We start from the raw sequence: 15,542 nt of genomic DNA, 5'->3' as shown, positions 1-15,542 counted from the left end.
CTTTCAAACATATATGAAATGTGCACAACATACATATTTTTTGAAGAATACTACAAATATTACATACAAACATAAATCAAACAAAATAAAAGATAAACATAAATGAGTAACGAGTCATAGGAGCAAATACTTGAATATGAATATATGATGAGGATTAATATCAGAAGCATTAAATAATAAATCACAAATGAACATATGAAAATCAAGGAAACAACACTAATGATTTGGATACACCAGTGTTTAATTATATGATTACGACTGATTAATAGCCAGCATTCATTTTAAAATCCCTTTAACGCTTTTGACAGTTGATTTATCCTCATCAAGATTCAAATCTGAATCAACTCATTTTATATAATAATATCAGCAAATGAACTAATAGAATTACTGGCAATAAATAGGTACTTACCATAAATACACAGTATTTGTGAAAAATATAGACATACATTAGGAGCTTGCAATACGTCTAATAAGGGCTTTTGAGAAAGATTTATGATTATCATATCGTCTCACAAAGACTAGAGTGGTGAGAATGGGATCAAGATATGATCACTTACCTGAACTCTTCTCTAAAATGTAACAATGTTCAGCTTTTCTCACTTTCACAGTTCTCAGTTATAATCAAAATATAATCCAATTACCACACATTATGGGTTACCAAAATCTAGATTCTGTCTTGAATCAGTATAAATGCAGATTTTGTTGTGTAAGAAACGATGGTCTTCTCAAATTTGTCAATAAAGCTCAAAAAGCAGAGTTCCAAATAATCAATAATCATTGACCACAGCAACAAAGCCGAGATGACAGCCGCAGCATCTAATTCTCTGTCTTTCTTACTGTAATTGGTAGCTCTGGTTTTTATTGGCTATGCCTATCTGGTTTGCCACAATTTGTTATCAGCCCACCTGGCCACTTATTTAATGGTGGAATTTGGCCAGATCACCCTCTTTTATTCCGCTGCCAATAAGGTGGTCACATGACTCATACATCAAACTTGTTTACCTGTCATACTCTGGAAATTACCCAAAGTTCATAAAGTTATGTAAGTTCACTGATACAATCCAATGGAAACCACCAGTACTGCCCAATGGATAGACTTACATTCTACATTAGGACATCCAGTATTGGAATAACTCAGCATATTAATCACTATATTGATTACTTTCATGACCATGCATCATATTTTTGAGTAAAATAATACCATATTGAGTAAATTGCATAATATAAAGTAAAATAACACAATAATTGTAGATACTAAATTGGAATTAAAACATTGTTTCATTTTAGACTTTCCCAGTCCCGTATCATTTCATTCATCCCAAAATGTTCATCCGTTTAAAAAAAAATCTAAGTAGTCAAGTCAGAAAGATGATTTGTTACTGCTATTGCTATTCTATAGAGTGTTTGCTTAGACATACATTTGGATAGGGCTGTTGATTTCAAGATGTGTCATGAGGATTTCCGAAGCATTTCCAGAAAAGAAGCCTTTTAACTTAAAACGCATTTATCCGCTAAACATTCATTTTAGGAGTACACATACAAAAAAGCACACAGATGACCTCAAAGTCAAGAGACAAACTCCATGATAAATACAATGCAGAGAAGCTGAGATAACATAAAAGTAATCTTTATTTTAATTTTATTTTAAAGGCTGGGAACGAAAGATGTGGAAAAAGTCTACTTAAAGTTTTTGACGGTATCAATTCATAATTAAAAATGGAGGTACGTTTACTAAAAATATTTGCCGAGCCAAACTTACCTGTCCTATCAGACAAAACTGGCTAAATTCTTCTATGAATCAATCAATCTATGAAACTAACTGAACAGTCAGTCGCTCTCCATCAGGTGATCAACATGTTTTGAAAAAGGAGTAAATTCCAGGACTGCGTCCCATTTTGAGAAAGTTTGTGTAGAGTCTGTCCAACAGTTTAAGCATCACTGTTCTTTGCCTTTCTCATCTCCACATCAAAAAAAAAAAAAAATGCACATGGAGAAGAATTGAAACCCAAACCCAAGGAGTAAGAAAAAAAAAATCCTGAAACAGGTCTTTGTTATTTTCAACAAAAAAAAAAAAAAAAAGAGATCAGAGAGCCCGGATGAACATGAAAAACAGGGAATGGCCACTCAAACGGCTCTTGAAAATGTAACGCATAAATAGATGTCAGCCTGTAAGTCCAGACCACAGGTCCAAGAGGCAGAGAAGAGAGAAGCTTTCTGGACTAAGGTGGCCAAATCTTCCAGCTTGTGGATCTTTGTTGGCCGACAGAAGACTGATAAGAGTAAAAAGGTCCCAAATGTAAAAGGGAGGACAAAAACTGCTAGATCAGAAAGAGAAGGAACGATTTAAGACTTCTTGGAGTCTTGTGTGTTCCGCTTCTTAAGGTCACTCAGGTCCACTGGTATAAAAGCTGAAAGATAGAAGGGACAAAAAACGAAGCAAACCCATTTAAAAAAACACATGGCATGAACTTTGTCCACATAAACTGGTACAATGAAAGTTAACTTTTATATAAAAGTAAACATACAATGTAGGTTGGGATTTGGGTTTTTCTCCACATACTCCTGTGGTCCACGATCATTACGTTCACTATTTTGTGGGGATTTAATGTCTCTCAAAACACAAAGCCAAGCTGGAAAAACAAAAACAAACAAAAAAGAAAAAGCATTACAACAACACTAAAGTCTTGAAATCCAGAGTCTTAGTCACAAGGCATTAAGTACACTTTTTGACCAATACATTTTCACGATATTGTTGAACATGATTATGGAATAAGGATTTTTAAAAATGACTGTATCCATAAAGCATAATTTCTAGCCAATGAAATATTTAAAAGCAGAGCATAACTATAACACATACGACATTTCCACGCTTTTTACAGATTTGATCGATTTCAGTGATGTTCTCATGCGTGGAAACCACACTTTTCCAAAGTGAAAATGGCGCTCAGCTTAAAAGGTGCATCTCATGTCTTACTGTCATGGATGAAGCGCACATTTTCTTCATGTGCTGGTGTGAAAAGCTCTCCTGTATTCGTTGGTGATCGAGGGCTGGAAGTCCTCTTGTACGTGTGCATTCTAGGAGTAGAGGAGCTGGAAAAGACACAGAAAATACTGAATAGAATATTTCATCATGACAACATGCATTAAAAAAATAAAAAAATAAATAAAAATACTGAGAAACTGTACTTAGGTGCTAAAAAGAATGTAAGCAGAAAGTCCATTTTTGCTACAATTCCAAGAATCTAGCCACTTGTGGATTCAACCATCATTCTCTCAGCCATTTTATCAGAAACACCCTTGCAGCAGTAATTATAAGCATTATTTAAATGTTTTTGAAATAAAAAAAAACATGTGCTCAATAAATTGCATTTAGAAAAATACAGTAAAACATCGATATTGTGAAACATTATTACATTTTAAAAGAACTAGGCCTATGTTAACATGTTAAAAATATACTTCCAGCATCAATACTCCAGTGTCACATGATCCCTCAGAAATTCAGTTTTACCATCAAATGAATTACATATAGGCTATTTTACAATATATTCAAATGGAAAACAGTTATTTTAAACGGTAATAATATTATTTCACAATATTGGTGTTTTTTATTCTGTGATTTTGATCAAATAAATGCAGCATTGGTAAGCAGATATGGTTTCTTTGGAAAACATTAAAACAAACTTTTGACCCATAGTAAATTTAAATAAAAAAATAGTTAGATAGATAGATAGATAGATATACAATTTTACTAACTGTAGAAACACATCACAATCTGTAAGAAGGACCCATTGTTTATAACTCAAGTCTTTTGTTTTTAACAATGGTTCTGTCTTAAGATTAAAAGACATTCTCTGATGAAGATGTCACAAAGACTAATGACTTTACCTTGTCATTCTGTTATAGTCTCTTGCCTCACAATCTCAGTATGAGGCTCAACAGGAATGTTTGCCTGTTCTTCAGTGTTTTCTAAGGGGAAAGATTCAAGTAATTCAGACAAAAGACACCAAATGTCATAAAACTGCATTTGAATAAAAGATCCAGACAGCAAAACTGAAAACGAAATCATTGGTACACAGTTTATTAGCTGAAATGACCGAATCGATCTGAGATCAGTGCAGAAGCACCATCAATGAATTGAACATATTTACAGTACTATGTTCATCTGTGCATAAGGCTGGCCAGAGACAATAGATGCGCTACACAGACACATGCTACTATAACCACAAGCGAGAGGACAGGATTTAATTTGAGGAAGGTAATTCAGTGACTCGGTGTTTGTTATTGTTTATGAGCTCCTAGCAGCTAGTCTGTTAGCACTGTGTTCATAGTGAGAAACTGATGCTGGCTTCACAAGCAAGCTGAGCGTAAACACAGCAAATGCATCACGAAACATTCAGACTAACGCGCACACACAGTGGAAAACACGTAAATTAGCCGTTTCAAACCTGTCTGTTTGTTTCTCTTTCTTCTGCTATTTCTGTATTCAGGCCTGGATCGGCCGAAACGTTGCTAATGCCAACCAATTATTTCCGGTTCAGCCGAAGAAGCCGAGAGAGGGGCGCATGCGCGGACAGAGGTAATGCATATTTAAATTTAGCCGACGTGCTGTTAAATTAGTTTTTAATGAAGACTGTTTGCAAATATGAATTGCAATTTTTCATTTTTGAAGTCAGCTTGATCCACACTATGAATTTAGTCTCCTGTTATCTTATTACAGTTATTAGATATAGTCATAATTTATCTTACCACTTAAAAGTGCGGCAAAGCTGTTTATTTAGAGGTTTTGCTCACTTACTATTCAACCACACCAATCAACCAACCACATGATATCAAAAGCAATTGACAGCATTTCTGATTGGCTGTAAAACACAGGACTGTCTCATGTGATTAAGGAAAAATATTAGTTGGAAAAATAAATGTGACGCTGGACCACAAAACATCTCGGTTACGTATGTAACCACGGTTCCCTGAATAGGGAAGGAGATGCTGCGGTGACGTCACCGTATGGGAACACCCTTTGGTGTGAGGAATGTCTGAAGCCCTGTACCATTCCGCCAATCCTATTGGCCAAATATCGCTTGGCACCGCCTTACGCATGCGTAAGCATAGTATACCTGCGTGCCGCGCACTACTTCGCTCAGATTTCATGGACTAAGGAAACGCTATCAAAGGTACGGAACGGCCTGAACCGCAGCATCTCGTGCCCTATTCAGGGAACTGTGGTTACATACGTAACCGAAATGTTCCCTCTCATAGGTCACTTCAATGCTGCGGTGACTTCACCATATAGGAGCGCTATACCATCACGCCTGACGTACCTGAGATAGCTGGGATCCGAGGAAAGCATCTGCTCAAGCGGAAAGAACCCGGGAGCCAGGGGCCGTCCTCACATCCAGGATGTAGAATTTAACAAAAGTGCTCGGTGAGGACCATCCTGCCGCAGCACATATATCATCCATAGAAGATCCACTAAGGAAGGCTTGCGATCAACATAGATCTTCAGCGCACTCACAGGACGAAGGTTTAGATTTTCTGACCCCGCCTCTGTGGGGGAGAAAGCTTCCAAGACCACCTGCTGGAAGCGAAAAGGATTAGAAGCGACTTTAGGAACATAATCAGGCCTTGGTCACAGCAAAACCCACAGCGCCAATCCTGGTGCGAAGTCCATGCACGAAGGTGAGATTGAAAGAGCTTATAAATCCCCAACTCTCTTGAGGGAGGATAAAGCTAACATTAGGACTGTTTTTAAAGTCAGGATTTTTTCAGTCACAGTTTCCAAAGGCTCAAACGGATGTCCTGATAGCCCTTGTAATACAATGGACAGATCCCATGATGGAACTCGCGCAGGGCGGCAAGGCCACAGCCATCGTGAACCCTGCATAAATCGAGAGACCAGGGAATGACGGCCCACTGAAACGCCGTCTATGTACACGTGGTTAACGGATATGGCTGCCACGTATACTTTAAGAGTGACTGGCGTTACTCCCTCTGAAAAACAGCTTTGAAGAAACTCCAGTACTGAAGCAACGGGGCAGTAAGCTGGATCCATATCACGACGTCTACACCAGGTAATAAACAGTTTCCATTTGAAGGCATATAAACTTCTTGTAGAAACCGCTCTAGAATTAATTATAGTCTTGGTAGCCTCCGCTGAAAGACCGGGACATATTAACTCACGCTCCAGTCGCTCCACTCTGTCCGACCGTATTCTGGATAGCACCGCTGTAATTAGCCGAATCGGAGGAAAGGCATACAAACTGGTTCTTGGCCATTCGTGGGCTAGAGCGTCCAGTCCCAGGGGTGATGGGGGGGATAGGGAGAACCATAGCGGGCAATGCATAGTCGTGCTCGACGCGAAAAAGTCCACTTCCGCTTCTCCAAACACTCGCCATATGTAGCTCACCGTTTGGGGGTGCAGCCTCCATTCCCCTTCCTCCAGGTCTCGAGAGCATATCTGCGAACCGCTCGGATCGACAGAAACCTGTTCTGAGTCCACAGAAAGACATTCCTCACCAGCCTGCATAGGGGGCGAGAGCGTAATCCTCCTTGGTGATTCAAATACGACACAACCGTTGTGTTGTCCATCCTGACCAACACATGACGGCCGTTCAGTAGTCTTGAAAAATGTTGGAGAGCTAGAAAGACCGCTAGCAGCTCCAATCTGTTTATGTGCCACCCTTGCTGTGCCTCCATCCATGTTCCGTGGGCTGGGCGTCCTTGACAAACAGCCCCCCAACCTGTCAATGACGCGTCCGTCATGACAGTCTTGCGGCAAAAACATGTCCCCAATCGAACTCCTCTTCGGAGAAATTTGGACGACGTCCAGGTCTTTAACATCAGAACACACCTCCGTGTCACCGAAATCGTTCGATGTGGATGACAATAGGGAGAAATCCTTTTTGTCCACCATTGAAATGGGCGCATGTGAAGTAAGCCTAGACGGATTACAGGGGACGCTGCCGCCATTAGACCCAAAAGTCTGAGGCACAAACTCATCGTCACTGTATGGCCTGCTTTGAAGTGGCGAAGGCATGACGTGAATGACTGAACGCGCGGGGGAGACAATCGTGCCCTCATCGCGCGAGAATCCAGATCTATCCCTAAAAAGGTTATCCGTTGGCAAGGGATCAAAGCACTCTTTTGGAGATTCGTGCGTAAGCCCAGGCTGCTTAGATGATTTAGCACGAGATCTCGGTGAGAGCGTGCTTGAGTCTGTGATTGCGCTTATAACAATTGTCCAGGTAATTTAGCACACGAATGCCCTGGAGCAGCAACGGGGCCAGAACTGCATCCATGCATTTCGTGAAGCCTGGGCTAATCCGAAAGGAAGAACACGGTATTGATACGCTTTGCCCTCTTAAGCGAATCTGAGGAACTTCCTGTGTCTCTTGATGATCTGAATATGAATGTATGCATCCTTCAGATCGATCCTGACAAACCAGTCGTTTGGTTGAATCTGAGACAGAATAGTTTTTACCGTCAACGTCTTGAATTTGCTCGTTTTGAGTGCAAGATTCAAACGGTGTAAATCAAATATTGGTCGTAAGCCACCATCTTTTTTGGGCACAACAAAATATCGGATGTAAAAACCTGACTCCGTCTGAGAGGGGTGTACTGCTTCTATAGCCCCTTTCCTCAGCAGAGATGACACCTCTTGTCGCAGCACTGCGGTTTCTTTTGAACTCATGATCGTGGGAAGAATCCCGCGGAAAGGAGGCAGGCCTTTTCGAAACTGAATGGTGTATCCGTAACGAATTGTGCGTAATACCTATTGCAGAATGTCGGGCAAGCGTTCCCACGTGGCTCGAAAATCCTTTAATGGCCTCAAGACCTCCATCTGCGGCTGTGATGTCTCAACATGCGTTAGAATTTCCGAGCACGGAAAGCTTGCGGCGTCCGTAAGAACAGGAAATGCATGTGTCAAGGTCGCTATGTTTCGTTGTATAGGATCCTGAAGTGTGTTTACGGCAGGATTCATTCCAACAGGATGCATATCGGGCCCTGCTGCTAGCAACGAAGTGGCAGCTTTGTGGGCCGTCATAAACGGGCCGTCCTTGCCAGACCCTTGGGCCATCCTCGAACCCTGAAGGCTGAAGCGCCTAGATTGTCAGAGGGGGCGCTCGGAGTGGTGGTTCGCTCCAATGCTGCTCGCTGTAGGACAGGGGGCTGCATCTCTCCTGTCTGCAAGGAGGGAGACATCCTCATGTGTCGGCCAGTAAGTCCTCCGACTCCGAGGCCGCGGTGGACAAAACATCGTCGTCATACAGTCCGCAGCCGAAGGAGATTGCACTGCAGGCCTCTGGGAGGGCCGTAGATCCTTGTCGGCGAAAACAACGGGCTCCACAAAGTTTCTGTTGACCTCTTGCACTCGAATGGGGGAGAGCGAGCGAAATGGAGAAAACTCCAGCACAGCACTGTTCTCACGGTCCGGGTCGCACACGTCGCCCCAAGCCATCGCCTCGTGCGGCGCCTCGGCAACCGCAGAAGCGACATGGCGGGGGTTGGTCGCGGGGGCGACCTTGGAGAAAACTTCTTCCCTCGAGCGCAGAACTTTCAATTGCAGGCTGTCACAGTGGGGACATGTCAACAGGCCGCTAAGACATGTCAACAGGCACACAACGCACCTATCATGAGTGTCCCCTGCCGTGATAAACCTGCTACACGGCTCCTCTTTGCGTCCACGGTTAAACACTGCTCGAGAAAAAAAATTTGATATATTTATGGGAGGAAGTTTACAAAACATCTTAATGGAACATGATCTTTACTTAATATCCTAATGATTTTTGGCATGAAAGAAAAATCGATAATTTTGACCCGTACTATGTATTGTTGGCTATTGCTACAAATATACCCGTGCTACTTATGACTGGTTTTGTGCTCCAGGGTCACATATTGTGACATACACTAGTTATGGGGATGCCGCATTTATATCAGGATGTATTGGTAAAATGAGTATTGATAAATAGCTGACTTTTATTACCGTGTCTTATTTTATTGGTGCATAACCCAAACGAAATATCATTCTTCCTAGCTGAAAAACAACATGATTTGATTATTGTTATTGAACTTTAATACATATTTTCACTGTTTTGTTTTCTGAATATACTTGGCAATATTGAATGTTGCTGAAATGAAGATTCCCCTGACTGAAAATCATAACCTTATAAGGTCTTTTGAGGCACACATATATCAAATATTTTATTGAGAGAAAAATATAAATCAGTAAATCACGTCATCTATACATTCCAGTTAGGCAGCATTAAGTTTTTATAATCTTCAAAGGGTTTGATGCAAATCACAACTTAACATTTATATAAAAGCAGCATTTTATTTAAGAAAACATTGTAAAAAATAAGATAAAGATAAGACTTTGACAAGAGACATTCAAAATGTCAGTAGTGCCCTCACTTTTAACAGTAATGCACAAAACCTCAGTATTTCTTCATAAGCGAGTCTGACGGCAGGTTGTGGTTCTGTGCTCTCCTGCTGCCCAGCAGACAGACGGCACCACGCTTCATTCTGGGGTGTGCAGTTCTCAGCAAGCATCTCTTTGCATAAACAGGATTGTATCCCTTGTCACATAAAAGATCACTTTTCTGAATTGTGAAAATGATAACAATCAAGAGCATGTCACAGGGACCCCTGGTACAAAGTATGGTTAACACAGCAGTGAAAAAGAACAATTGCAGATGGCGTACAGAGAAGATCTGTCTGTAAACATTGAGAGATGCTGGTTTGTGCAAATGTATGATGATTATAAAAGCGACAGTTTCACATAAACGTTCCTGGTCTTGTTGTGTACGCCATTGTCTTCGTTTTTAAAATCAAAGTTTAATAACTTGCTCCCCCTCTGACACAACTTTTCTTTTTGTCTGACATTAGAAAACCTTCCCTCAAACCATCTAACTGCTATATACACCCACTTTTCATAATACAATCTATTCCCAATGGATAAAAGTCCCACCCTTTATTTTTCCTCGTTCAGTACTGTGTTTCACTCAGAAATACTTAAATGACTTCAAAAGCAAACAGATATGCAGGGTTTGGTGTCCCTCTGTACTGTATAATAATGTTGTGTCTAGCTAAAATCCCCCCCCCAAAAAAGAAAAAAAAGATAAAGAATATTCAGGAGAACCACACAAAATGCGAAGCTCAGGAGAGTGATCTGAGTGTTTTTTGAAAGCTAGCTTTTTTCAAGTTCTTCCGAGGGTCAGCGCTCAAACACAGCCCGTCTCGAAGAGCTTGAGCAGTTCTTTGCAGTCTGGGTCGATGAGGTCTGCTGGTTTCTCTCCATTTTCATTCTCGGCCTCCACACTGGCACCCAGAGAGAGAAGGTACCTAAAGGAGGAATTATATTTTACTGTCACTCACAGTTTTGAACAGAGACATTATAGTGCACTATCCAAACTTAAATTTGTATAATTCATGAATGAAAACATTTTGTAACATGATTTTGATGTACCATTTCCATGGTAATGCAATGTCTGATTTTAAAATGGGTTTCAAAGGATGAATTTTGAGATTTTAAGTTTTCAGCTGATATATAATTTCTTATGATTTCTAATACGTGATAGAGAAAAAGGCAACTAAGAAGACTTTCTGTGACAAAGGTCAGAACTCCTTTAATGATGTAGATTTTTCAGGTCCACTCTTGTCATAAATTAATCTATTACTTTTCCTACATAATTTTTTAACAATAAAAGTGGTAAAATACCTATTTAGGAGTCTTAGACCTTTCCAACGATATATAGTTTGTCATGATTAGATTAGGATTTAATTGTAAAATAGTGAAGTAAACGTAGGCGTCCCACAGAGGGGACGGTGACAGTTAAGAGGTTTTAAAGTGATCGTTCACCCCAAAATGAAAATTCTGTCATTAATTACTCACCCTCATGTCGTTCCAAACCTGTAAGACCTTCGTTCATCTTCGGAACACAAATTAAGATATTTTTGATTAAATCCGAGACACTGCAAATGGATTATTTTAACGATGTCCTTGCTACGTTTCTGGACCTTGATTGTGGTAGTACCCTTGCTGTCTACGGAGGATCAGAGAGCTCTCAGATTTCATCAAAAATATCTTAATTTGTGTTCTGAAGATGAACGAAAGTTTTACGGGTTTGGAATGAAATGAAGGGGCGTAATTAATGACAGAATTTTCATTTTTGGGTGAACTATCCCTTTAAGTGTGAAACAGTGTCTCTTTTTAAGTACACTTAAGTGGTCTTTTATTTCATAATTCTATCCTGTGTCCCAATGTGCATACTATCCACCCTATCTACCCTAAATAGTATTGAAAATGACTAATATCACATAGAATTAAGTATGGATATTATGCACATTGGGACACAGGCATAGTATCTGCAAATTCTTTTTTTTTACTTTTTTTTTAATTTTTATAAATATGCTGTTAAGATTTAAAATACATTACAAGTTAAGCACGCTTTCTTCACAAGGGGGATAAAATGAATGCTAAACTATAAGAATTAATGGCTTTGTTCACCAATACTGTTAGCTTAGCATCATTCTATACTCTATTGAAATCAATTCAGAGTCAGGTCTCTCAGAAGTGTCTTATAATGAGTACTATTTGAATGATTGCACATTGGTCACTCGTGAGGTTTTATTTCAGTTGATGTTACCTTAAAAGAAAACTGCCTATTTAGACAGTAGTTAATAATATTATTTGGAAATCCATTATGGTTTTCATGTAAATTAAATGCATTAATTTTGCAAGGTTTTAATTTAATGCAATACTAATTTGTTTTCAGATTTTTTTTTGTTGATATTGCTTATAGAACTGTGCATGTATGAATTTGTTCTCACCGTGCAATCTCAGGATAACCGTCGCTGCACGCCATATGCAGTGGAGTCCAGCCATTTTCGTCCCTCTGGTGAACGTCAGCTCCGTACTTTATCAGAAGCTTCACACACTCCAGGTTTCCTGAGAGCACGGCTTCATGGAGTGCTGCCATTCCTGAGAAAAAGCCAGCTTTTGTTAGGGTGGGCTGTTCAGTTTCTGTTTCCAAATAACAGTGAGATTAAACCTTTTCAGAAAATACGTCAGTCTCAAACAGAAGCCATAAGCTTTAACTGTTTATAGCTAAAAAGACAAATCAAAAACCATTTATCAATTTCCAAAGTTTAGAGTGTAATTTCTGTGCCATACCAAACATAATCCCAAAATAATCCTCCAAATTGTCTATAATTTGGCAAACGCCGCTATCCATTTATGTTCCCGTTCATCTTAATGCCAGTTGCTCAGCTGGCGCATGCAGCCGTAGAAATCTGTTATTTGATTTATTTGTTATTTGATATATTTAATTTCTGGAAAACTTTTTAACCAATCACCTGAACCATCATGCGATTGATCACTCTATATTAGAACTCCTTGATGCCAACATATAAAAATATAAGGCAAAAAAAAAATATATATTTAGGGGTACAACCTCTTGTCACTAGGGCAGTACCCTCAAAGGGACATCTTTGTTCCTTATTTACCCCTAAAATTTTTAGTAGTACCTTATAGGTGCACACTACTACTCTAATATGAACTTTTACTGCCCTAGTGACAAACTGTTATTCCCCTTAAGGTAAAATCTTTGCACATTTTTATCGAATTTTTGTGAAAACCAATTTTTGTAAGAATACTCGACTACTTTTGAAAAGATATCCAAGGAGTAACATGCTTTTTGTATTTACAGCATCTGCTAAAAGAGGTGTGTTAAAGTCCTGGAAAGTTCGTATTTGTGAAATTTCGTAATTAGTATGTCATGTACGTACGAATAACTTTAGTTGGAGCAAAATGGTTATGTAGAGGCTAATGGTGTGTTAAAGACCTCCTGGAAAGTTTGCATTTATGAAATGTCGTAATTACGATGTCAAGTGCGTACGAATAACTTTGGTTGGAGCAAAATGGTGATGTACATTTTGTGCATAAAATTTTTTTAACATTACATCTACAAAATCATAAATTCAAAATGCGCATTGTGATCGTTATATATTATAATATATATAATATATTTTATATTCATAATTAACAATCGTAATTGTACAATACTATGGTATTTTGTACATGCGACTTAGTTTTTAAAAATACTTAGTAAAAAAAATACTAATTTGAATAAATTTACCATCAATACAGATAGTGCATCGATTGGCATTCTTGAGTTTCCAGCTCGTAATCTCATAAATTTGTCGTGACGTTCATGTGCAATTAACTCATAAATACGATCTTTCCAACATGACTTAGATGTGTCTTAACTGCAGAAGCTTAACCCCCCACTGGCCCTGCCTCAACTTCCTACGACTGGTTAAACCAGAAGTTGACATGTCACTATGTTTGATCTATGTTTTAAACACACCATAAAACCAAAGAGTTTACACTCTACAGGAAGTTGACCTACGAATGGTTTACTTAATTTCAACACACTGAAACATGTTAGGATTGGTGATTATAGATTAAACAAGTGAATGAATCTGTTTGCACTGGATGTATGCAAGGTGAGGTTCACTCACCAGAATGAAAGATGGTGTCCAGACGCACTTTCCTCGCCCTCATAAACCGACCGATCTGTTCCAGCTCGCTGTGCCGGACCAAATCCTGGAATACGACATCGTTTGTGAAGCGCACGGCCCGGGCGGGTTTGAGGGCTACGGTAGGAGTAAGCTGTACGCTTGTCCGGGCTGAGCTGCTCTGCCGGGACGCCTTGCTATAAATGGGGGTGTAAGTGGAGGTGGGCTTGTAGGCAGGCGTGTAAGCCGGTGGAGTGTGGTATGATGGCGTGTGGAGTGTAGTAGGGCTGTACTTTGTGGAACTGTAGTATCCGGGCGAGTACGAACTGCTGGAGTAGTGTGACGGTGTGTAATGAGTGGAGGTGTAGTGTGTGCTGGAGCGTGTGTACTGTGACACCGGGTACTGGTAGCTGTACTTCATTCCCGCAGACGCCACGGCTTTGCCTCCCCCCTCGGCTCTAGGCTCAAGAGGAGGACAAAAGACACTCTGAAACTCAAGTCAAGCTCCACGCAAGAGTAAAATCCTGTTTTGGGGGGGGATCTTGAACCTTGACTTTGGGTTCACACTCTCTTCAGTTTTTACAATCCGCTTCAAGTTTGAAATAATGTCACTTTTCCAGAGGAATCTGTTCCTTATTGGGGGAGATTTGTTTTCTCGTCAAGTTTGGTTAGATTATCTGTCCCATCACCACTTGTTTCATCAACTTGGATTGCACGGTCTGTACACTCTGCTCTTCTGATAGTGAAGGTTAAAGCAGGGTCCTATATACCCTTTGTAGGGTTATTTTGGGGATGTCATTCCTTGTATCGAGTGACTGTGATGTAACTCCTCCCACCGTACTTTCACATGCACTCAAGTTTTGACTCCGCCCCTTCATAAACTTCTATGACAGCACCAGTGAATGTTCTCTGAGCAGCGTGCAGGGTCTCTTTCGAAAAACTTGGACAATGTGTGTTTGGCACATAAATGAGCTCATCCTCAATGGCGTGATTGAGCATATGGGCAACAGCTGAAGGGAATGAGCGTTTTACGAGAGGAGCTTCAACTCTAAGACCTAAAAGAGACATGTGATCTTTCTATAACATTTCAATGTACTATAAATCATGTTGATCGTAGGTTTTAGATAGACACACAGCTCAGAGAACACTGTGCACTGATTCTTGAACACTGTGACAAAACAAGCTACAGGGCTGAAAACATGAAAACTTTTTTGAGAATACAAGACAGCATGCAAATGATTGCCTAATGCTTTATTTGAAGTATGATCAACATGAATGAATGAATGAATGAAAAATATAAAAAACAAATGAAAAGATATTTAGAATTATATGACTCCAAATGCAGCCCAAGATTACGCTATTGACAAAGTAATCATATTTTGCTTATAACACATTTAAAAAAATAAATATTTTGTTCAAATGATTCTCAGTTTAAGCTCACCCATGTATATCAGGCTGAAACTGGTTTGTTATCATTACTTGATATTTTCCACACACAGGAAAAACACAAAGCATGATATGATGTTCCAGAAAGCACACGCAAACATCACTTTATTGAGACATAAAGCTCAAACAAGCATCTAAATACGGGCTGTGTGCTGTGCCAGTGCATTGATGCTGTCTAGTGCTGGGTCACACGGCTGTAAATTAGGCCTGCTAAATTTACCATCGCCCTCAGTATTGAACCAAGTAGGTCATATGGTGCAGGCGCACAAAAAATAGTTCTTTACGATTTCAGACAGATCATTGATTCTATTTCTGTATGTCACGATGGGACATAGAAAGCCCAGACAAGCTGCTTTAGCCATCCTATATGAGGAATTCATTATGTAATAATGTGGTTAAATTAATTTTAAATGAAATGTATTTTTAGTATTAATAAAATGAATACATCAATAATATAGTAAATAAATTATGTATCACTTTAAGTTGTTGTAGTTACATGTTATATGTACTTAACAGTAAGTTATGCATTATTACAAGTGACCATCCCTATCCATAACCCAATAGTACATACAGTACAGTAG

At 39.5% G+C, this 15,542-nt stretch overlaps 2 protein-coding genes across 2 annotated transcripts; both read right to left on the bottom strand.

The window, feature by feature from the left end:
• Positions 1 to 1,611: 1,611 nt before the first annotated feature.
• Positions 1,612 to 4,554, bottom strand: mcrip1 (MAPK regulated corepressor interacting protein 1). Its single transcript, XM_058771839.1, has 5 exons — positions 4,446 to 4,554; positions 3,886 to 3,966; positions 2,975 to 3,090; positions 2,526 to 2,630; positions 1,612 to 2,408 (listed from the first exon to the last, which is right to left on the bottom strand). Exons 2-5 carry the CDS (start codon positions 3,891 to 3,893, stop codon positions 2,344 to 2,346), a joined length of 294 nt encoding a protein of 97 aa, XP_058627822.1. The 5' UTR covers positions 3,894 to 3,966; positions 4,446 to 4,554; the 3' UTR covers positions 1,612 to 2,343.
• A 4,597-nt stretch (positions 4,555 to 9,151) lies between these two features.
• On the bottom strand, positions 9,152 to 14,268 carry ppp1r27a (protein phosphatase 1, regulatory subunit 27a). The gene is made up of 3 exons (XM_058771838.1): positions 13,519 to 14,268; positions 11,827 to 11,977; positions 9,152 to 10,338 (listed from the first exon to the last, which is right to left on the bottom strand). The coding sequence occupies exons 1-3, from the start codon at positions 13,934 to 13,936 to the stop codon at positions 10,218 to 10,220; spliced, it is 690 nt and encodes a 229-aa protein (XP_058627821.1). The 5' UTR covers positions 13,937 to 14,268; the 3' UTR covers positions 9,152 to 10,217.
• Positions 14,269 to 15,542: the final 1,274 nt, after the last annotated feature.

This window comes from Onychostoma macrolepis, chromosome 03 (assembly GCF_012432095.1).
Source record: "Onychostoma macrolepis isolate SWU-2019 chromosome 03, ASM1243209v1, whole genome shotgun sequence".
NCBI classification, from domain to species: Eukaryota; Metazoa; Chordata; class Actinopteri; order Cypriniformes; family Cyprinidae; genus Onychostoma; species Onychostoma macrolepis.
This window is presented reverse-complemented; position numbering and strand designations above follow the sequence as displayed.